General features: G+C 33.7%; 4 protein-coding genes and 2 long non-coding RNA genes across 7 annotated transcripts; 5 read left to right on the forward strand and 1 right to left on the reverse strand.

The window, feature by feature from the left end:
* Positions 1-8,754: 8,754 nt before the first annotated feature.
* Positions 8,755-9,999, forward strand: LOC122308229. Its single transcript, XR_006241960.1, has 3 exons — positions 8,755-8,993; positions 9,102-9,177; positions 9,975-9,999. It is a non-coding gene; the product is annotated as an uncharacterized LOC122308229 (long non-coding RNA).
* A 297-nt stretch (positions 10,000-10,296) lies between these two features.
* Positions 10,297-11,744, forward strand: LOC122308226 (S-adenosylmethionine decarboxylase proenzyme-like). The gene has a single exon (XM_043121425.1). It carries the CDS (start codon positions 10,435-10,437, stop codon positions 11,521-11,523), a length of 1,089 nt encoding a protein of 362 aa, XP_042977359.1. The 5' UTR covers positions 10,297-10,434; the 3' UTR covers positions 11,524-11,744.
* Positions 11,745-12,598: 854 nt separating this feature from the next.
* On the reverse strand, positions 12,599-14,942 carry LOC122308230. 2 transcript variants are annotated; one of them, XR_006241962.1, is made up of 2 exons: positions 13,657-14,942; positions 12,599-13,176 (listed from the first exon to the last, which is right to left on the reverse strand). It is a non-coding gene; the product is annotated as an uncharacterized LOC122308230 (long non-coding RNA). The 2 variants fall into 2 exon arrangements; XR_006241961.1 differs by having other exon boundaries at positions 13,676-14,928.
* LOC122308228 (stress-induced protein KIN2-like) lies at positions 14,938-15,978 on the forward strand. Its single transcript, XM_043121427.1, has 3 exons — positions 14,938-15,096; positions 15,227-15,295; positions 15,585-15,978. Exons 1-3 carry the CDS (start codon positions 15,037-15,039, stop codon positions 15,657-15,659), a joined length of 204 nt encoding a protein of 67 aa, XP_042977361.1. The 5' UTR covers positions 14,938-15,036; the 3' UTR covers positions 15,660-15,978.
* Positions 15,979-18,987: 3,009 nt separating this feature from the next.
* LOC122308227 (stress-induced protein KIN2-like) lies at positions 18,988-20,009 on the forward strand. Its single transcript, XM_043121426.1, has 3 exons — positions 18,988-19,128; positions 19,257-19,325; positions 19,615-20,009. The coding sequence occupies exons 1-3, from the start codon at positions 19,069-19,071 to the stop codon at positions 19,687-19,689; spliced, it is 204 nt and encodes a 67-aa protein (XP_042977360.1). The 5' UTR covers positions 18,988-19,068; the 3' UTR covers positions 19,690-20,009.
* Positions 20,010-21,594: 1,585 nt separating this feature from the next.
* Positions 21,595-23,745, forward strand: LOC122308231 (pentatricopeptide repeat-containing protein At3g02490, mitochondrial-like). Its single transcript, XM_043121429.1, has one exon. It carries the CDS (start codon positions 21,675-21,677, stop codon positions 23,640-23,642), a length of 1,968 nt encoding a protein of 655 aa, XP_042977363.1. The 5' UTR covers positions 21,595-21,674; the 3' UTR covers positions 23,643-23,745.
* Positions 23,746-24,226: the final 481 nt, after the last annotated feature.

Here is a 24,226-nt window from a genome sequence, read left to right on the forward strand (position 1 = left end):
GAGACGCTTCTAAACAGCCCATCTGTTTATCTCGTAACACCAGCCCACCAATCAGATTGTGACACATCAGCATATTGGAAATTAATACCATAGACCAAAATACAGGAGATTAAGATTGAAAATAAAAATCTGAAAAATCAAATTTATCCCTGCTGAAACTAATGTTCTGCTGAAATTAACGTAGACCCAAATAAACTCTTCTCAGCTGTTGAATGACCAACGGCCACTGAGATATCGCCGTCGCCGCCACCAAACGGAGACCCCACTTCTATCTTGCCGTCATCCACTACACTGGCCGTCGCCCACTAGAGTTTCTCGTCTTGCACTCAAAACAGTGTGATCAATTCTTAATAACAAACGGATAAATGCGGCTAAGTTTCTCAGTACAGAAGATTAGGAAAAAGTGGACATGGGGAAAAAAAAAAAAAAAAAAGAGAGAGATGAGATTATTTTCAGGGATTGCAAGCTACTGCCGTGGCCAAGGGTCCTTTGAGACTTTTTTACAAACAATTAGTATTCATGGAGTTAGATGAGTTATAATTCATATGTAAATATAATTTACATTGCCTATATTAGAATCAGATTGAAATGAGATTTAAATCCAATACAAAAAATCCAATATAAGTTCTGTTAAGCAATAAAAGTTCAAAGTATACACAAATTACTGGAAGGGATTGCAAGCTACTGCTGTCGGGATGAGTGGGGTGCCACTGAGCCCGAGCTACTTTGGGGAGGCAGTTTCCGGTTCTATTCCGTCGAGTTTGGGTTGGGATGAATTTCAATTTTACGTTGGGAAGGCCTTCCCGTCGTCAGGTGTGGATTGGGAATAAAGACTAATGCATCCGTTTGGTGTCTATTGGGATAGGAAGAAAGTGATTTAAGTAGATTTAGGAAGAAAGTGGGTTTATTCGGGTGTAGTGGGCTGTATGGTTGAGATTCAAATCAGATAATGTGTCACAATATGATTGGTGGACTGATTTTTTGGGTTAACCAGATGGGCTGGTTATAATATTTTCCCTGATTTTGTAAGAGATATCCACGTGTTGAGCCACGGGATAGTCTTTCCGCTTTTGGTCTCTCACGGGGGACTCTGCTTAGAGGGCCGCAAAGCGAACCTTGTGTTGCACAGGTGGTCCTCCGAAGCAGGACAAATATCTCTAAAGAGGCATGCTAGCAGCCTAATACATTAATATTTTTAAAATGTAAAATAAAAAAATAAAATCACATTTTTTTAGTGATGTAAAAAAGTGTGAGTGATGTGTAGAATTTTTCATTTCTAAATTATACGATTTGCATAAAATTAATAACTAAATAAATTGGTGTTAGAGTATTTTTAATATTATTATTATTTTAAAATTTAAAAAATATTAAATTTTAAATTTTAATTATCTCATATAAATATTTTAGTTTTTAATTTTTTAAAATCATGTAAATATTTTATTAAATATGATCTATACTTCAATTTGAAAATATAATTTTTCCTCTTATATGCATATAAATATAACAATTTAAAGCACTCTCAACAAAATAGTCAAAAATATACTCAAGTTTTAGCTAATATGACTTAAATTTGTCTTTACTTATTTCATTTACATCTAATCATTATATTGGATTATCCATTTATTTTTTATATGATATTAATTTAATTTTTATAATTTAATTAATTTATTAGAGTTTATCATATTTTATCATTCTATCGACTATATGTTAATTAGTAATCATATTCTAATTAAATTATTGGTTAAAGAATCTATATAAATGTTTTAATAACAAATCAAATTTTTATATTTCTCGTTCAACTATATTTTTTTACCAAATTTTCGTCTATTCAATAATCATATCTACAACTGTCCAAATCAAATCTACCTAATATAAAATAGCTACAACAAAGAAGACATTTATATCTTTAGAAAAACTGCCCATATCAATGTGCATTTACAACAAGCAACCCAAAGTGTACCATTACACAATTAATGTAGTTACAAAAGCCACATACTAATGTTTAGAGTCAACATACAACCCCAAGATTTGTCATTATAGCAACATACTAAACTCTGGAATAAACATTCATGTAAATCTGTACTTCAAAAAATGTTTCTGCACTTCCAACAAAAAAACATCCACAGCAATATGTTGGCAACCTAAAAAACATCCACAAAAAGGAGTAATGCTACATACAATTATAAAATATGTAAATGTCACGCAATTACTTTGAAAAAGAGTGAGATCCACGATTAAAAAGTTAATTTTTTTTTCATATAAATCTCATATTAATTTATTTTTTTAAAAAGACTGCGTGATACTTGCACAATCACAACTGAAAATATCATTTCTTACCCAAAAAAAAACTACAATAACATCCACAACTTTCAGCATTAGTACAACACGCACATCTCAAAGATAAACACTACTCTAGTGCCCATATTGTACCGCTTCAGTTGCCCATTGATCAATTTTTTTTTTTTCTTTACTTAATAATTAAGAAAACGATTTTTAATATATTGATATATTTTTTTATTTTTATAAATATTTAAATATGATTAAAAAATATGACAAAAAATTTTTTTATTTTACTTGGGCAGGACAGCAGCGAGGCTATAAACAAAAACTATTCCAAATGTGTCAAATATTGGTTGTCTAGCCGGATGTATTTTCAGCACAAGTGACTATGTGACGCCCCCAAATTTTGTTTGGGATCGGACGGACATTTGAAGCGTCGAGACATGTAATACAAGGTTACCTGCCCCCGTTCATGACATATAAGATGCAATATTCCTAACATGCATCTAATAATATGCAATATTCGCAGCGGATAAATTTTTTCTTTAGCAATATTATGCACCAAATTAAAAATATATCAAATACTTAAAACATACTTCATACATAAAAATTCATTGAACAATTAAGATCACAACACTAGTCCAAAATGGTTATGATCCAAAAAGTAGTAGAGATGCAACTCAATCGTACAAGTAGTAATTTACGTTAATTACTATATCAACATTTATGTCGCATCGTCACTTAGTCAACTGTGTCTAGTTGATCAGCTCCTGATTCTCCTTCAGGTCCTGTAACAAGATCTACCATTCAGGGGGAATGGTAGTTGGGACTACCAAAGTGAGATTTGATTACAAATCTCAGTAAGTTAACAAAAAACTTCCACACAAGCTAATGATGCATGGATGACAGTAAAAGTATAAATGCATAATCAAATTCATAAGTAATTAAAGCATAACTTGGAGTACAACATAGCATAATTGACATAACTTAAATTGAAACATGAACTGAACTTGACTTGACATGAACTTGATCTGAAACTTGACTTAGCATGAACTTGCTTTAAAACTTGAATTAACATGAAAAATACATACTCCACAGTTGTTGTGGCCCCATGTATTTTACGTGTAAATACATACTCCACAGTTGTTGTGGACCCATGTATTCTACGCAAACTTGACTTAACATGAAAAATACATACTCCACAGTTGTTGTGGCCCCATGTATTATACGTATAAATACATACTCCACAGTTGTTGTGGCCCCATGTATTCTACGCATCACAATTGTAGTTAAATACATACTCCACAGTTGTTGTGGCCCCATGTATTCTACACAAACATAATGTACTCAAGATGAAACGTGACTGGAATACAAAAAGACTGAAGCCCTGACGTAACATAACGTGACTTGAACATTGCTTGAAATACATGACCAACTTGAGATAGAAACATTTCGTAACATGGCATAACATATAATAGACAACATATTTAACATGACATATTTGCAACAGTGAATATTACATGACTTGACATACATGTAATAGATGGCATACTTAGCATGACGTACTTGTAATGTACAGTAATACATAACAGAATATATTATGTAACAGATAAAAATTGATGACAGAATAAATTCTGTATAATAGACAATTACGTGATAACTTGGCATGGCATGACATATATGATAACACACATACATACACTGTAGTTCTTTTACTTAGCACACATACACAGTAGACTGCAAGTAAGTTAAAAGTTAACTTACCTCGATTTCTGCGTTTCTTATAAAACTTCAAGTGCGATCACGAGGAACTGTAATTAGTGACTCTAAAAGTTAGAACTAAATCACTAAAAATTTGAAATATGAAAAATACTAACTTAAAGAGTAAAATTTTTATTTTACTCTCTACATGTGAGAAAATGACCGTTTTACCCATAACTTAAGGATTTTGCATACTAACTCCAAAAGTTTCCAAAATTTACATTTCTCATGTAAATTTTGTCCTAAATTTAAATATCAATTCAGAAAAATTTAAAACAAAACACAACTATGAAGAACACACTATAGTCGAAACATCCATAGGCCATTTCCCTTTATTTTTGTTGCAATTCCTTCCAACTTCAAAACTCATGCTTAAACCAAAATTTTACAACAAACATCTTCCAATCTTAAGTTCAAAACCATACTTAAAACATCCATTTAGAAAAAGCTAATAATCAACACCAAACTTTTTTGTAAAAAGATCCAAGCACTTAAATCACAAGTTTTGACCTTAAATCAAAACATCTCCAAGAATTTCAAAAATCAAATCTTACTTCTAACATATTCATAATATCATCCTAACATCAACCATGCTTTAAATCATCAAACTAAAGTCACCAAAATCACAAAATAACATTTGGAGTTTTTGGTTTTACACTTAGTCCAAAAACAGAAACTTTTTCCTCAACTAGTTTTGATAAATCTCATGATCTATGACTTATAAATATATGATCTTCAAACCAAACCATTACATGGTTTAAAAAGATGTCCTAAAACATATACAAGCTTCTAATTCAAGATCACATGGTTAGAAATTAACCAAAACATAAATTTAGTCAAGAATATTCACACTCTGACTTATCTGAATATCTCTTTGCATAAAATTTCATATCTTTGAAACTAACATCAAATATCTTCAAAATAATAATATAACATGTATATAAGATGTTTAGGATCCTCCAATAAAATTATCAAAGTCATTAGAATAGGTTTAGACCACCAAAGAGTTAAACTTTCTCAAAACAGAAACTGTTTTCCTCTTCCAGTTTCTAAGTTTCTAAATCTAAGAAAATCTTTCATCAAAACCTTTAATCATGCAAAAATCCTCAACCAATAGTCATATATACATGTTAACAATACTCCATAAAAATTTCGGACCAATATCTATCCATTAGCTTGGTCAAAAACTCCAAACTATAACATATTCTCCAGTTTATCTCCCAGAATGACCTTTCTATAGTTTACACAATATTTGACTGACCAAGTGAATTTCAAATGGGGCAAATAAGATATCCATGTAAACTAGACTAAAAAAGGAACAACTTATATGAAGGAGACTTTATGATAAAATACTTACAAAAGCTTCGAAATGGGTGTACAAAAGACCTCCTAAAAGCTGTCCGAGAGAGAGTGTTTGATATTCTTTTAATGGAAAGTGTAAATGAAGATAATTTCGTGGGGAGAGGTGGCTGGAGATACTTATGGATGAGATATGGAAGAGATGAGGCTGGAGTTGAGAGTTGAGTGTAGTTTTCTCCTACCCAAAAAAAATCTATAAATGATTATCTTATAATATTCTATCCAATAATATCTAAAAAAAAAATCAACTTAAGATATTTTTATCTAATAATATCTATCAACTCAAAATATTTTTACCCAATAATATTCACGAAAATTACCTTAAGATATTTCTTTTTATCCAATAATATCTACAGTTTTGAACAAACGTTTTGTCCGAAAATATGAAAAAATGTTATTGCGCCATAAGACTTTAAATAATCTTCCGAGTCTAATGGCACAAACCATAATACATTTTGACACTTCTAACTATCTCCAATAATCAAAAATACACTTATGATACTATAGTAAATAATAACACTAACTATATAGTTAGACAAAAACCTATACGATTAATGGATTCGTGAAAACTTATAAGGTTTTCACGAGGTTCTTAAAGTTAATAGAAATTTCACAATTGAATTTCTAGCGGGCTGTTACAGACTAGATAGCCACCAAAATTAGAAATTAAGTTTGTGTTTAAGTAATGAGGTAATCTCAGATATTTTGTAAATATTAATAAAAAAATAAAAAAATATTAAATAGTAATGAATAGTAATAATAAATAATAATAATAAACTAATAAATAATTATGGAGTTTTTTTAGAATATTTTATTACCCAAATGGAGCCAGGCCTGGTTTGTTTTCCATCTCAATTCTACTTATCTCATCATTAATTTTTTTTTAAATTTCCATACAAAATAAAATAAACAATTTAACTTTTCAAATCTTAAAATAAAAATAAAATAAACAATTTAATATTTTCAAATTTTAAAATAAAAATAATATTAAAAAATAGATTTTAACAGTATTTTATTCAAATTTTTATTTTAATTTCAACTTATCTCTTCTCATTTGTTTTTCCAGTCTACCATTTAACTACATTGAGTTTTCCTCCTGCATGCATTGAGTTATGTGGCCATGCCACTTGTACAAAATACCAATTCCACATCTGGTCAATAACGAAACTATCACCACAAAACCAATTCTACATCTAATTCCACATAATCAGCCCATTACCAAATATACATACAAATGCTTGTAAGCTTCGTGCTGTGTTGCAGGACCGAATGGGTTATTGATTAAAAGTCCCTAAAGAAGTTTACAAGACCATTATTAGATTCAAGATGCAGACCATTATTGCAAGACCCTAAAATCAAAAATCCCTGCTCTGTTTTCATTAGCAGACCCTTATTAGAAGATGCTTGTAAGCTTCCTACTCTGTTTTCATTTCCAAATCATTATTATAAGAAGTTTACAACTCCTAAAATCGAAAATCCCTAATAACAAATCTTAAACTCTCAATTTACAATAAAATTCTCTAAACAAAGTCGAAATCAATACACAATAATTAGAATTGAGCATAAATTTAAAAATTCAATTATAATCCCCATTTTGTTCCGGCTCCGACGAGTTAGAGTCATAGTCAGAGTTTTTTTTTTATTAAAAGTCAGAATTGGAATCGGAATTAGAAGTATTCCACCTCTACTTCGATCTGACTCTGACAAATTGGTGCTTAGTCCTAACAATAATAATAATAAAATAGTCACGTACTTATCTTTGACTCAAAACTCAAGATTCAAGAAGAATGTGATTGAAGGACAGTGACCCCTTGAAAGTAGAGGGCTTCAAGTGGTGCTACTGCGATGGACGTGCTTAGTGTGTAACAAAACACAAGCTATTGCAACGAAGGAATGGTGTTGCGATCAATATCTATCAAATAATCGTGAAAAAATAGGTAAAAATTAATAATAAAATATTAAATATTAGTTAAAAGTAATGAATAGTAATAAAAAATATGTAAAAAATAATAATAAAATAATAAATAATAATAAAATATTATAATAATATTTTAAAATATTTTTGATATCCAAACGTGGCCTTAAGAATAGTTCGGTAGAGGAAAAAATCAAGAAAAAGAGTGTTCCAAGATAATAAAATATTTTTTATTCAATTTGATTTAACTACATGAAAGTCAAATATGACCCACAACAAATTTATTGCAATAGAAAGTTATATTTTTGTATTTACATAATTCAATGTAACACATTTTATGATTTTATTGGCCAAACACTTAGATTGCGTTTAGATATTGAGCTAAGTTAAATTGAACTTTTTATAAATAATAATAAGTTGAGTTAATAAAGAGATATGTGAAATTCATTTAAAATAAATTTAAATGTATTTTGATGTTAAGATGAGTTTAGTACTATTTATAAAAAATTAAAAAATATATTAGGTCTAACCTATAAAGATGTATTGAGTTAAAAAAAACTGTGAATCTTACGTGTAAGAAAATTTTGAATTGAGATTAATTTAATAATTTGAGAATTAAATATTTAGATATTAAAGTTAATTTCAAATTAGATTGAATTGAATTAAGGTTCTACTTGGTAAGTGAGATAAAAATTTTAAGTTTAAAATGAAATATTATTATTATTTTGGGATTTGAGAAAGTTAAGAAAAAGTTATATTATTTATTATATTTTATGAGGATTTGAAAAAATTATAATGATGAGATGAAAATTTGAATTTGAGATAAAAACTTTTTGTTATCAAACTGAACCTAAGTTTAACAACCAAACAGGATCTTAAATTTATATTTGTATAATCTAATGAGCGTGCTCTCCGCTTATTAATATCACCTACCAATTGTGACAATTTGGAAACTGTAAAAGAAACTTCGATGTAATTAAATTTTAGGAAGAAAGTAACGTATCCAAGACAGCAGCTTGCCATCAAATAATTCCTAAATATTTTTTGTTGGACTGAGGATGCTGTAGCGCGAGCTCAGTTACAGCATCCTCAGTCTTTAAAAGAATAAATTATTTTTATTTTTTGATTTATTTTTTTATATTCTTAAATATTTATAAAAAAATTTCAATATTGCTAAATTTTTTTTAATCATTAAATAATAAATAAATAATTATCGAGACCAAGCCAATCGGCCTCATATCACGGTAAACCTAGCATTTTTCTTGCGACAATGTAGGCAAAATTGAACCGCTTAAAATTCACGCCCCGTATCGTAGAATATTATATTATATTATTGTTGAAGAAAATACGGATGGGTATTGCCGTTCTTTTAAAAATTTATCAACGGCGGCAAATTTTCCACGGAGAAAATACCAAAAAGAAGGTACGCCGTACGCTATACAACTGTAAGGACAATACCGTAGTTGTATCTCCACGAGGCGTCCTCCCCACGGGCTCCTCTGACCCCATATAAACTCCCTCGTCACACTCTTTTAACTCACGATACTCGCAAACTTGTTTGGATTTTGCACCCTCTCTCCCTTCCGCATTCGTTTCTCGTCTCTCAATTCTAGGGTTACTTTCATTCTAACGCGCCGAAAATAGCTTTTGTTCGGTTCTTCTCTGATTTTTCTTGTTGGTGAGATCTCGATTTCCCTCGTTGGTTTTCCGATTTATTCGTGCTCTGCTTTGACTCGGATTTTGCTTTCTCGTTTCGGTTTTGATTTGTGCTTGCTTCGAATATTAGGTTTTGATCGAGGTTTCTGGGAACAAAGGGTTTCCGGAAGGATTTTCTCGTTTTTAATTGCGATCTTTGTATAATTGTAAGTATTCTATTCTATATTCTTTTTGTTTTTGGTTATCTACGGATATATATGTACGGTTTATGGTTAATTCTTTCGTTTTTTTAAATTTTTTAAGGCATGTTTTGGGTTCCTTTTTTTGTGGATGAGGATTTTCATTTTTTTTTGGGAGAATTAAACTTTACGTTTTACATTTGTTAAAATTAAAATCCAGTTAGTACATGTTCGGTTCTGTTCTATGCGTTTTGCATTTTATTTGGAAATTCTTAATGAATTTTTAAGTTTTCATGTGTATTTTCCCCCCTCTGTTTTTCTGGTAAAGATTCTCTCGTGCTATTCTGAAGATTATATTTTTTTTTCTTCCTAGAATTTTACCCTTCATTTGTTTTTGTTGCAAATATTTTTTATCTTGTGAATTTGTGGGAAAATCTCTCTTGAAGAAGAATTAAATGATCATATTTAAAATTTTATCCCGGTAATTTGATCAATAAACAAATAAAGAAATCAAGTGATTCCATACGATTTTCTTTTCTTTTTTGGAGCACCAAGTTTGGGTCTTGGGACCATTTATACGGTTTTTTTTTAATCTGATTGATGAGTTCTTTTTCTTTTTCTTTTTTTTTTTTGTGGGGGGGGGGGGGGGGGGTCGTCATTTTAGTTTTGTTGATTCACGTACTCACTATGTTGATAATATTGCTTATAATTACATGAAATTCGTGCTTTTCTTGGGTATGTGGTAATACATTTTCTGTTACAGTTAAGCTTTTGGTACACACTAACATTCTTGTTTGTATAAATCAATGAAATTGTACTCACAGTTACAGTTAATACATCAATGTCGCTGGGGATTGAATTCGGCCGCTGCTAATGTCTGTTTCTAATAGTTTTCTCAGGCAAGACTGAATGAACTAATGGAGTCCAAAGGTGGGAAAAAGAACTCTAGTAGTAGTAGTAAATCCTTATTCTACGAAGTTCCCCTCGGTTACAGCATCGAAGACCTCCGTCCTGCTGGTGGAATCAAGAAGTTCAGATCTGCTGCTTACTCCAACGTAAGTTGCATGTTACTTGACGTTCGCAATTCTTGTTTTTCTGTCCAAATGAACGTTTGCCGAGTTTACATTATCCTATATTTTTGTGCAGTGTGCGCGGAAACCATCCTGAATTGACCAAAATTGTGACATAACCCTCCCGTAGGATCTCCATACAGTAGTCTGTTTTCAGTTCTTCACTTGTTCTCTTGTCCTCGCTTCACAAGTTGGACTTTTTTCCCTTGACGCAATGGCTTTGCCAATTTCTGCCATTGGGTTTGAAGGCTATGAAAAGAGGCTTGAAGTATCATTTTTTGAACCAAGCATCTTTGCTGACCCTGGGGGCATGGGCCTCCGGTCTTTGTCTAAAGCTCAATTGGATGAGATCTTAGAACCAGCTGAGTGCACTATTGTTGCTTCACTATCAAACCATGATGTTGATTCTTATGTTCTATCAGAATCTAGCCTTTTTGTGTATCCTTACAAAGTGATCATTAAAACTTGTGGGACAACGAAATTGCTTCTCTCTATCCCTGCCATCCTTAAACTGGCTGATGCTTTATCCCTTGCTGTAAAATCTGTGAGATACACTCGTGGAAGCTTTAATTTTCCTGGGGCTCAGTCGTTTCCACATCGTAGTTTCTCAGAGGAAGTAGCTGTCCTTGATAGTCATTTTAGCAAACTCGGTTTGGCTAGCAAGGCATATGTGATGGGTGGCCCTGAAAAGTCACAGAAATGGCATGTTTACTCAGCTTCTGCAGAGTTGGCGAGTCAGTCAAGTGCTGTTTACACTCTTGAAATGTGTATGACCGGTTTAGACAGAAATAGGGCTTCAGTTTTCTATAAAACTCATGCCAGTTCAGCTGCTTGCATGACAGAGGATTCTGGTATTAGGAAGATTCTTCCCCAATCTGAGATATGCGACTTCAAGTTTGATCCTTGTGGATACTCCATGAATGCTATTGAAGGTGATGCAATTTCTACAATCCATATTACCCCAGAAGAAGGTTTTAGTTATGCAAGCTTTGAAGCAGTCGGTTATCATTTTCAATATGTTAATTTGGCCCAGCTACTTGAGAGGGTTTTGGCTTGCTTCCAACCTTCTGAGTTCTCTGTGGCTCTGCATGCTGACGTTGCTGGAATGGAACTTGGATCCAAGTTCCCTCTGTACTTGAAGGGCTACCATTGTGAAGAGAAGAGCTCTGAAATGCTTGGGTTGGGTGGCTCTATCGTTTATCACGGCTTTGTCAGGGCTGAATGCGTTGGATCTCCTAGATCAATCCTGAAATGCTGCTGGAGCGAGGATGAGAAGGACAATGACTTTGAAGAAGATAATTAGTTCTATTTTTACTTAATTTGCCTGAATAAAAGTTGGGGTTATGCTGTTCGAGTAATTCTTGAGCGCCTGTCTTATTGTTAGTTTACGAGGCTAAATTCTGTCTTAAGATTGCTGATAGTATGTTATGCATATTCTCTTTAGATTGGTAGTGTATGTTGATTCCCAGATGCGGGAAAACGTTGAAAGATCATTCTAATGGTAAGTTTGTGTGGTTTTTAGTACATCCACAATTCTCACAAATAAGCTCGAATTGTTTTATTCTTCCATTGCAAATGAGTGCAATTCCCTTAACAGTCCTGGTTTTCCGTTGAGTTACACACACAGTTGTAGTTTATACCTATTGTCGGCAGCATTTGTTATCTGCCCTTTTGTTCTCTCTTTATTTTTTTTATTAAATGTTTATATTTTTTAATAGAACTTATTTTGAGATGAATCGGACGATGCCACAAACTTGGGATGATTACTTTTTGTGCTTTTTATGTATGGATAAACAGGCATCTCTTCTTGCCTTTATTTTCTGTTATAAAAAGAATATTAGGCCCCTCCTTTTTCCCAACAATTGTATGCAATCGTAGCATTTGAAGCGAACAAAAGGAGTCAGCAAAAGAGCCAGACAACTTGAGCACATGCTGGAAAAAAAGTGATTGGCATCACACCCTGGATTTGAATGAGTTGGGAATCGGGATACAGATGCCTTGCCGAAAGAGGAGGATGTCCGCCATACCCCAGAAATAAAAATCTGAAGGCATCTAAAGATTTTTTGAAATGCGAGGAAAATTCTTGGATTGTAACACAGCACATGAAGATGCTAGGAAGTTGCGGCAACAGCTAAAATAAGGCTTTGCTTGTTCAAATGTTTTCACGCCTGCGACTGATGCCATTGGTCTTCCACATGGAACGAAAGCACAACCATAAAATGGTATTCTTGGGTAGATCAAACCATTAATTTCTTGGGTGCATCTTGTTCTTCAAGCGTAAATTCCAAAAGAGTGTGGTACACGACTACTAGTATATAATCAAGGTTAGAAATCTGACATTGCATAGAGGAGGCATATTACTTTCCACTCAATCAGTCTGGCAAATTTTTTTTCTTTTATAGAACGTGTTTGACTTTTGTAACAGCAATATTGCACAGCATGAAACGAGAGGCGAGGACCAATCAATGTCTCCAGAAGAACAGGATTAATAACCCACCATTCTAGTCAGGAATGTAAATTTCTAGTGAGGGTATTCTCTTTTCTTTGAAAAATAAATGGTAATATAAACTAGTTCGAGGAAACTATAACTGCCACACAACCAGGTTAACTCCAGTAAAATCCAGACCAAATTTCGCATTAGTAACCGACCTTGCTGTCAAAGAACCCCCCTAAAACTCAAAACTGCAAAATCCGATCGGGATTACATTCTGGCGTGTAAAAGAATATCTGTAACTGTATGCTCATCAATAACTCGTTACACTCGTCGATTTCTCCAGTAAATTCACTACCAGAAATAAGGGACTACAAAATAGACATTCAGTAAGATTCTGGTGATTCAACTGCTAGCCATTCTTTCCATTGTGTAATATTTAGCGAGGTCGAAACTTCCTACAAGCTCTCAATTGTTGTATCCGCTTTTTATCCTGCTCAAACTTGCTCTGCAACATCATGATCTCTGCAAGGAAATAATTTAAGGCATCAGTATCCGTACTATCTAGATTGTCCCAAGAATCATCCATGAACCAATTGGAATACTTATATCACTTGCTTATGCTATAGTTCTTTCACCTGGGAAAAAAAATGAAGAAACGCACCAATCTTTTGACATATTTACACATTCTCTCTATACGCTTATATATATGTATGTATGTATGGATACAACAAGTGTCTGATATAGCTCTATATTTCTCTTTTACATGAAACACAGTATGCAGCTCGTTGGCGTGTGCAACTGCTAGCCTGATACAAACAACAAAAATTCATCCCTTGAATTATTTTAGCTAGAGAAGCATGAATTCATTTCAGTTCCAACAGAAACTACAATTAAATCTACGAGCTCTAATTATATTGTTTCTATCCTCAATCCATACAATAAATTTTTGCAAAGATCATTAAAAAAAAAAAAAAAAAACATATGATAGGAAAAGAAAAATACTTGGGTGAAAGAAATTAACTGTAGATGATAGAGAAAAATGCTCCTTCAACATCAGAAACTTATGGGTGTCAACATATAGAGAATCTGATGCCAGCGCTCTTAAGTTGTTTATTGAGATTTTTGATGATATGCTTTAGTATATATGGAAAAAGTAGTTTTCAAGAAAAAAAAAAAGAAAGTAAACTTTCCATATAGGATTTCATCATCCCATTCCTCTGGGCTTCTCTTCTTTGGAAGCAGTAGAAATTTAAGCCAACTTCTTCATGTTTCTTCTTGGCCATCTTATCCTCCACAGCAGCCAGGGCTATAAAGGCTACAGTAGTGCCACTTTCAGCATCCGTTGTCTTTTTCCTTCCTTTATGATATATATATGACAAGTGTCCAGCCCCCTTCAGCAGCTTGAGCTTCTCCTTCTTTCCTTTCCTCATGTACGTGCCATAACACGATGATAATGACCAAAGAAGTGGAAAGAAGTGGGCCTCTTGGATAAAAATTGGGAAAAAATAAATGACCAACTTTTCTTTAACTGACCAAGATATCAGTTTTGTATGATCTGGCACATCTGCATTACTGACCAATAGATAACTTTCCATGAAAGCCGAATGCATGATTCCTAAATTTACAAGCTGTAGGTGAAATATCTCTCGATGCTCAGAGCCATGGGACAATGAGCCAACAAAGGGCATAATGTGGCATAATGCACTGTGATTATGTAATTGTATTAATAATTGAGCAGTGTCGTCTAGAAATGACAAGCACTAGGGGGGTAAATTTGGACATGCTGTTGTTGGGACCAAAGTGACAGACTCAAATAAATCACATCGTGGCTTTGGCATAACCCCCGACCTCCAAAATGGATGATGGAGTTCGAAACCACCCTCTCCCATATCAAAAAATAAAAATAATAAAAAAAAAGTTAGCTGTCAGGTATGTATTTGTGTAGTCCAAGAGAACGATTTAGGTTTATTTGGCAAATCATAGGTCGCATCAAATGCGGAATTTTTGAGGTTATAGACGTATCTAGTTGATCACCTTATCATTCTGAATTATTATTCAAATGATTAGTTTGCGGTTGCGGATAATATGACCCTAATTTTCTATTAATTTATGGCTTCGCAGGAATGACGGCAGAACCCGTCAAATGCCTTTAAAATAGCTAACATCCCTTGAACGGGAACGATGAGTTTTTCTCTAACTACAGAGTGACACGTTTCTAACTTGGCTCCACGTGGCAGAACACGTGTGAGGCAATGGATAGGTTTTGAAAAAGTATAAATAAGCTGACAGAATAATTATCGATGCATCACCAGAGTCTAGTTTGTAATCAAGCATCAGTTAAGTTAATTTCGTGGGTTTCAATTTTCGAAGAAAGGAACGAAGATGGCAGACAATTCACAGAACCTGAGTTTCCAAGCTGGGGAGACAAAGGGCCAAGCTCAGGTCAGCTTTAACTTTCTCTCAGCGCTGAAGTCCCCCATTTCACTTGCATGCATGATGTCTGTTACCTTATGCAAATGGCACTAACGGATGATGTTGATGATGTTTTTTTTTTTTGGCATGTTTTTTTCAGGAGAAAGCCAGCAGCATGATGGACAAGGCCACCGACGCTGCTCAATCTACCAAAGAGTCAATCCAAGAGGTGCATCACTCTTGTCTAAAACATCAAATATAGGGTTGAAAATAAAGGAGGAAATTAACATTATCACTATCAGATCAGTATTGTTGCTTTCACGACAGTCTAAAGCATTTGCTTTTAGTTACTGCTCTATGGAGCAAACGAACAATGGCTTAACTATTGTGGATTTCAAGAGGAGCTTAGATATCTGAAATTAGCAAATACATATATGTTTAATGAATAAGCTTTCCATATGATTTCCTTTTTACATTTTTATAAATGCAGTACTTACATATTGTTGTACTGCGTGCAGACTGGCAGTCAGATGAAAGCCAAGGCACAAGGAGCCGCTGGTTCTGTGAAGGATGCAACTGGCATGAACAAATGAAGCTGGATGGATCCATCCCTATCCTGAACGTAGGAGTTCGATCCTGTTTCTAGTTTGTTGGTTCATGTTAGGGCATTAGGTGCTCGTGTCTTAAGGTCTTTGTGGTAGTTGTTTTTCATTCAACAAAGAGAGCTCCTATGATCGAGTTCTCACCTTGTTTTTTTTTTTTTTTTTTTTTTTTTTTTTTTAAATTTCAAATGCTCCTTTTACTTTTATTAGGAGCTTGTTAATGGTTTTTCCTCTGTAGTATGAAGAGAGCTCTGCAATAATGCTCTCTCATCTGCGTTTATAAAACTTCGAGTCATTGATTTTAAGACAATTTCTGTCTCTGCTTTCTTTTATGGAAACTAACTTACGGGTTGGCAACAATTAATAATAACGTATCCCAAGTGTTGTGCATTCAACTTCAGTGGTCCACGAAGATAAGCAAATACAATCATGAACCAAGAACATCCTATATTTGTGGGCAACTCTTGGTGATAAGACCAGCTTTTGGTTGATATTAATGCAGCAGCTTTAAGCATGCAATAGAAATGAAATGCTCCATTAGTTGCATCCTTCATCGAAGTAATCAAATTTGATGACTCAAGCAATCGTAATCTTGCAACTAAATCGCTAAATCCTGCATTCCGGGCGAACGTGCTGCAAATAATGCAGTATCTGAGAAAAGAATTCCTGCGACCTTATTTCAAGCATCTTCCTCCTGCACCAAGTGAAAATCCAGATCGAGGCCCAACTCAGGACCAAAAGTTCCAATTTTTCGCATTCGGTAGTCGGAATAACATCATAGAACAGAAGCACAATATCCTGTTTTAGCCACTCGATTACATAACGCTAATCACCCGCCAATGGTTCAACATTTCAGTCATTGGCAATTACATTTTCATACTTCTCCCTTGCAGATTTAGCATACATACACACCATATTGGAGTGACACATTTTTTCCATTTTGAATAGGCTTACGCCTGGATGTAGAAATAGATTTAACTCATCTTATCTAATTATTATATTTTCTTTTTAAAATTATTATATCAAATAAAATAAATAATTTAATTTTTTTTAAATCTCAAAATAATAGTAATATTAAAAAAATAAAAACTTCAGCTTAATATGATTTTTATTGACTGATAAGATAAAAAAATGTTTGGATTAATCATTAATGGATTCACAATTTTTGTTCTCTATTATCTAGAAAATTTGAATCCAAATGTACCATAAATTTCTGATATTGAAATTTTCTATCAAACCAATGTTACAAACGTGGTTTCCTTTTTTGCCCTTTTCTTATTTTTTGCCATTTGTTACAAATTTAGCTGGACAAACAAAAGTTAGGAGATGTTTGGATAATTATATTATCTCAAAATCTTATAAATAGTAATAAAATAATTTAAGTAAAAATATTTTATTCAGTTTTAAAAAATAAAAAAGAAAAATTAAAAAAAATATTTTTTAAAATAATAATTAGTATTGTATTGAAATTTGTAAAAATAAATATAATATTATTTTTATATTAAAATTTATAAAAATTGTATTGATTTTTTTGTTTAAATAATGATTAGGAAATAATTCTATTAAAAGCTAAAAATTTGAAATAAAATTTTATACTTCATGTTTTATGAATTTATGAAAAATCTTGAGAAATGTTTAGTGCTATACAAACATGTCCTTTAAGAGTTTTTATTTTTCCCTCATGTATCTCCGTTTAAATACCAAAACTTGCAACCCCTCTTAAACCCTAATCTCTCCCTCTCTCGTATACCAATTGTGTGTATTGCTAAAACTCTTCATCCCTAAAAGCATGAGACACCAATGGCGATTGCTTCTCCTCTGACACCACCATCTTCTCCGATCTCAACTTCGCATTCATTCTCACTCCTCGCATTTCCAGGTACTCTCCAATCCCAACCTCCCATCATTCCACTCTCTCAATTTACTCTTCCACTGCACAGCTCCGCAACCCATTTCAGATTCCCAATTCAAAAACTCATATGAATACGATTCGTAGTAGACTATCGTTTGAACCAGCCCTCGAAGAGAAAGATTCGGATCACATAGTTATAGCCGATATTTTTGCAAAAGCTATGGGTGCCGATTAGGGCTATAAAACGGTCGGTCCAGACCGGAAAACCGACTGGACCGATCTATTTGGTCTGGTCCGGACCGAATCGAAAAATGTGGGATTCGGTTTCGGTCCATGATTCTTCAGACTAAACTAGTTTGGTCCGGTTCACGGCCCACGATTCCTCGGACCGACCGAATAATTTTTTTTTTATATATATTATTTTATATAATAATTATATAATTAATTATGTAATTTTCATCTAATCTATTCCCATTTATAAAATAAAATTTTAAATATGTAATTACAAAATAATATTCTATTAATTAAGTAGTGTATATTAACAATTAACTTATAACCAATTCACCATTAACTAATTACTAGCTAACATCTACATCTATATCTAATTAAAGTTATTAGATAAATTTTTTGTAAAATACCTAAGTTGTAAGTAAATATAAAGCAATTGGTAAATTATAAATTAACTAACCTAATACCAATTCCCCATTATGTATATATGTATATAGTATATATATATTATAATTTATAATATGTATTATGTATGTATATATAATTTATTGACCATATAAAATTTCTTTTTAATGAGTTAGTTACATAATCTATATTAATAATTTACTTAATTTTAATTTAGTAATTTAAACAAAATGTTTAATTGATTTAGTTAGAAAAAAAGAATAAAAAAAATAATTAGATCGGACCAAATGGATAGACCGAATGAGATCGGACCGACTAGATATTTAGTCCGGTCCGGTCTAAAAAAAATAATAGACTAAAAAAATGATGGACCAAATCGGACCGAACTGAACTCGACCGGACCGTTTTTACCCCTAATATCATCGATATTAGGAAAGAGTTGGACTTGAGCAATGTCGTGCGTAGTCATGAATTGGTATTGAGGGTTTTAAGTAGGCTCGAATCAAGCCCCGATGCAGCGAAGAGATTTTTCGATTGGGTTTTAGAGAGTGATAGTGAAAGATTAAGCTCTAAATCGTACAATTTGATGCTAGGGATTCTCGGTAATTATGGGTTTGTGAATGAGTTTTGGGAATTGGTTGAAGCTATGAAGAAAATAGGGTAATTATGGGTTCAAATGCCTTTAAAATAGCTAACATCCCTTGAACGGGAACGATGGGTTTTTCTCTAACTACAGAGTGACACGTTTCTAACTTGGCTCCACGTGGCAGAACACGTGTGAGGCAAGGGATAGGTTTTGAAAAAGTATAAATAAGCTGACAACATAATGATCGGTGCATCACCAGAGTCTAGTTTGTAATCAAGCATCAGCTAAGTTAATTTCGTGGGTTTCAATTTTCGAAGAAAGGAACGAAGATGGCAGACAATTCACAGAACCTGAGTTTCCAAGCTGGGGAGACAAAGGGCCAAGCTCAGGTCAGCTTAACTTTCTCTCAGGGCTGAAGTCCCCCATTTCACTTGCATGCATGGTGTCTGTTACCTTATGCAAATGGCACTGACGGATGATGTTGATGATTTTTTTTTTTTTGGTATGTTTTTTTCAGGAGAAAGCCAGCAACATGTTGGACAAGGCTGCCGATGCTGCTCAATCTACCAAAGAGTCAATCCAAGAGGTGCATCACTCTTGTCTAAAACATCAAATATAGGATTGAAAATAAAGGAGGAAATTAACATTATCACTATCAGATCAGTATTGTTGCTTTCACGAGAGTCTAAAGCATTTGCTTTTAGTTACTGCTCTATGGAGCAAACGAACAATGGCTTAAATATAGTGGATTTCAAGAGGAGCTTAGATATCTGAAATTAGCAAATACACATATGTTTAATGAATAAACTTTCCATATGATTTCCTTATTACATTTTTAGAAATGCAATACTTACATATTGTTGTACTTCTTGCAGACTGGTAGTCAGATGAAAGCCAAGGCACAAGGAGCTGCTGGTTCTGTGAAGGATGCGACTGGCATGAACAAATGAAGCTGGATGGACCCATCCCCATCCTGAACTTAGGAGTTCGATCTTGCTTCTAGTTTGTTGGTTCAAGTTAGGGCATTATCTAGATGCTCGTGTCTTAAGGTCTATGTGGTAGTTGTTTTTCATTCAACAAAGAGAGCTCCTATGATCGAATTCTCACCTTGCTTTTTTTTTTTTTCTTTTTTTTTTTTTAAATTTCAAATGCTCCTTTTACTTTTATTAGGAGCTTGTTAATGGTTTTTCCTCTGTAGTATGAAGAGAGCTCTGCAATAATGCTCTCTCATCTGCGTTTATAAAACTTCGAGTCATTAGTTTTAAGACAATTTCTGTCTCTGCCTTTTTTTTTATGGAAACTAACTTACGGGTTGGCAACAATTAATAATAACGTATACAAAGTGTTGTGCATGCAACTTCAGTGGTCCACGAAGATAAGCAAATACAATCATGAATCAAGAACATCCAATATTTGTGGGCAACTCTTGGTGATAAGACCAGCTGTTGGTTGATATTAATGCAGCATCTTTCTGCATGCAATTGAAATGAAATGCTCCATTAGTTGCATCCTTCATCGAAGTAATCAAATTTGATGACTCAAGCAATCGTAATCTTGCGACCAAATCGGTAAATCCTGCATTCCGGGCGAACATGCTGCAAATAATGCAGTGTCTGAGAAAAGTCTTTCTGCGACCTTATTTCAAGCATCTTCCTCCTGCACCAAGTGAAAATCCGGATCGAGGCCCCAAACCCAACTCAGGACCAAAAGTTTCAATTTTTCGCATTCAGTAGTCGAAATGACATCATAGAACAGAAGCACAATCCTGTTTTAGCCACTCGATTACTAATCGCCCACCGACGGTTCAACTTTTCATTCATTGGCAATCACTTTTTGGAAAAATCTAAGCATAATTGTACTGGGTACTAATTTAATGTGATTGGTCAAAAAGTAAATTTTATTAAAAACAGCGTTAATTTAAATTTTAAATATAAAAAAATTAATATTAATATGCAGATTAATATACGACTGTATTTGTATGTAGTAAAATTCTTACTTTTTCATACTTCTCCCTTGTAGATTTAGCATACATACACACCATATTGGAGTGATATTTTTTTTCCATTTTCAATAGGCTTAGGCCCATTTAGATACAGTCTTTTAAATACAACTCAACTCATCTAATTATTGTAATTTTTTAAAATTGTTACTTACTTAGAACCTTATTGAGGGCAGTCTAAGCTAACATTTATTATGTCATCGTTTTATTATTATTATTTAGTATTATTAATTTTTCATGATGCCATGAAAATGAACTCTCTCAGACAGTGTGATCCACAATTTTTGTTTTCTAATATCTAGAAAATTTGAATCCAAATGTACCATAAATTTCTGATATTGAAATTTTCTATCAAACCACTGTTACAAACGTGGTTTCCTTTTTGCCCTTTTCTTATTTTTTGCCAATTGTTTCAAATTTAGCTGGACAAACAAAAGTTAGGAGATGTTTGGATAATTAAAATATCTCAAAATTTTATAAATAATAATAAAATAGTTTAAATAAAAATATTTTATTTAATTTTGATAAATGAAAGATAAAATGTTAAAAAAATATTTTTTAAAATAATAAATATTGTATTGAAATTTGTGAAAACGTATATATAAAACTAACTAATATTATTTTTATATTAAAATCTGTAAAAATTTATTGATTTTTTTGTTTAAATAAGGGTTAGGAAATAATTCAATTAAAAGTTTAAAATTTAAAATAAAATTTTGTATTTCATATTTGAGTATGAAATTATAAAAAGTTTTGCAAATGTTTTGTGCCATCCAAACATGTCCTAGAGGGTTTTTTGGTTTTTTTCGTTTTTTGGATGCGTTTATCTCCGTTTAAATACGAAAACTTGCATCCCCTCTTAAACCCTAGTCCCTAGTCTTTCCCTCTCTCGAATACCAATTCTGTGTATTGCTAAAACTCTTCATCCCTAAAAGCATGAGACACCAATGGCGATTACTTCTCCTCCGGCACCACCAGCTTCTCCGATCTCAGCTTCACATTCATTCTCACTCCTCGCATTTCCAGGTACTCTCCAATCCCAACCTCCCATCACTCCACTCTCTCAATTCATTCTTCCACTGCATAGCTCCGCAACCCATTTCAGATTCCCAATTCAAAAACTCTATTAATAAGATTCCTAGTAGACTATCGTCTGAACCAGCCCTCGAAGAGAAAGATTCGGATCACATAGTTATAGCCGATAATTTTGCAAAAGCTATGGGTGTCGATGATACTAGGAAAGAGTTGGACTTGAGCGATGTCGTGCTTAGTCATGAATTGGTATTGAGGGTTTTAAGTAGGCTCGAATCAAGCCCCGATGCAGCGAAGAGATTTTTCGATTGGGTTTTGGAGAGTGATAGTGAAAGATTGAGCTCTAAATCGTATAATTTGATGCTAGGGATTCTCGGTAATTATGGGTTTGTGAATGAGTTTTGGGATTTGGTTGAGGCTATGAAGAAAAAAGGGTATGGGATATCGAAGGGCGTGCAAAATAAGGTCTTGGAGAAGTTTAGAAAGGATGGATTGGGTAGTGATATCGAGAAATTGAGGGCTGTGTATGAGTCGGGTTCAGTGGATAATTCAATGGAGAAGGTGTGTTCGAGGATGTGTAAAATTGTTAGGAGTGGCGTGTGGGGTGATGATGTCGAGAGACAGTTACGGGAATTTGGTGTTACATTCTCAAGTGATATGGTTAAGATGATATTGCAGAATGTTGGCGTGGAGCCGACGAGAGCATTGATTTTCTTTAGATGGGTGGAGGAGAGTGGCTTGTTTAAGCATGATGAGCAGACTTATAATGTTATGGCCAGGGTGTTGGGGAGGGAAGATTGTATCGATAGGTTTTGGAAAGTTGTTGCTGAGGTAAGAAGCAATGGTTATGAAATGGAGGAGGAGACATATGTAAAGGTTTTAGGACGGTTTTGTAAAAGGAAAATGACCGAGGATGCTGTGGATTTGTATGAGTTTGCCATGGCTGGAGCACGTAAGCCTTCGGTTCATTGTTGTACCTTTCTATTGAGGAAAGTAGCAGTCGGTAAAGAATTTGATATGCACTTATTTTCAAGGGTTGTGAGGATCTTTACTCAGAGTGGGAATGTGATGACAAATTCTATGCTTGATGCGGTTCTCAAGTCTTTAACCAGCGTTGGTAGATTTAGAGACTGCAATAAGGTTTTGAAAGCAATGGAGGAAAGTGGGTTTGGGGCCAGCGGTCATTTACAGAGTAAAATTGTGTTCAAGCTTTGTAGTTCTGGTAAAAATGATGAGGCAAGTGAACTGTTGGAGACTTTGGAAAAATGTGGATCCGATCTTGATCACGGGACATGGGCTTCTTTCATAGAGGGACATTGTGTGGCTGGCAATCATGACAAGGCTTCTGAGTGTTTCCAAAAGATGGTTGAGAAGGAGGGAGTCTCTTCCGCTGGTAATGCATTTAACATTTTGGTAAATTCTTATTGCCAAAAGAACAGGGCAATAGAAGCATGCACGCTTCTCGTTGGTCTGGTCAATGTAAAACAGTTAATGCCTTGGCATAACACATATAAAGAACTAATAAGTAAGTTATTGGTTCAGGGTGGGTTTAAAGATGCTTTAAATCTTTTGGGGTTGATGAAAAACCAGGGATTTCCACCTTATGTGGATCCATTTATCGAGTATGTATCGAAGTCTGGAACTGGTGATGATGCTATTGTCTTTCTGAAGGAAATGACTTCAAAGAGGTTTCCAGCAACATCTTTGTTCCTCCGAATGTTTGAAGCCTTATTCAAGGCTGGAAGGTATACAGAAGCTCAAAATTTCCTTTCCAAATGTCCAGGATTCATTCGTAATCACGCTGATGTCTTGAATCTCTTCTGTTCCGTTAATTCTAGAAAAGGTGTGTCTACGGCTAATTTGGCTGCTTAGGCATTACTGGGCTGTATTTCGGATTGTATCACGTCAGGATAATGTAGTATGGTATTTCTTCAGGGAATTTTGGAATGCATTTTTTCTTATTTCCAATCTGAAATTAGTGATTATTGGGCGTGATAAACTTTTTAGCGGCCAACAAAATTCATGCGGGCGTTGCTATTGTATAAGTCCAGTGTACTTGGGCTGTTGCCTATTCTTATAGTCAATACAATCTTGTTTACCGATAAAATAAAATAAAATAAAATTCATGGTGTTTCAATTGCCAAGGTTTTTATCTCACTGTTATTTTTCTCATGGACACAGTATTATGCTTACTGTTGAACAGATTAAATGGATCCAATTTTTCATTTAAAGTGGAGGCGATAAGTGCAATTTGACATGGCATTCATTTCTTAAATAACAATGTCTTCATATTTAATGGGCCTTTCTTCATTCTACAGAAAGGACTCCATAAGTCTTGAGGCTAGAAATATTTTGGTCTTCATATTTTATGGGCCAATCAGTATTCTATTCTACCTACTGATTGGCTAGAAGCTTCTAATAATGTTAAAAACTCTGGAACTTGCTGAGCAATGCTT

The sequence above is a fragment of the Carya illinoinensis genome, chromosome 4 (genome assembly GCF_018687715.1).
Source record: "Carya illinoinensis cultivar Pawnee chromosome 4, C.illinoinensisPawnee_v1, whole genome shotgun sequence".
In the NCBI taxonomy this organism is placed as follows: Eukaryota; Viridiplantae; Streptophyta; class Magnoliopsida; order Fagales; family Juglandaceae; genus Carya; species Carya illinoinensis.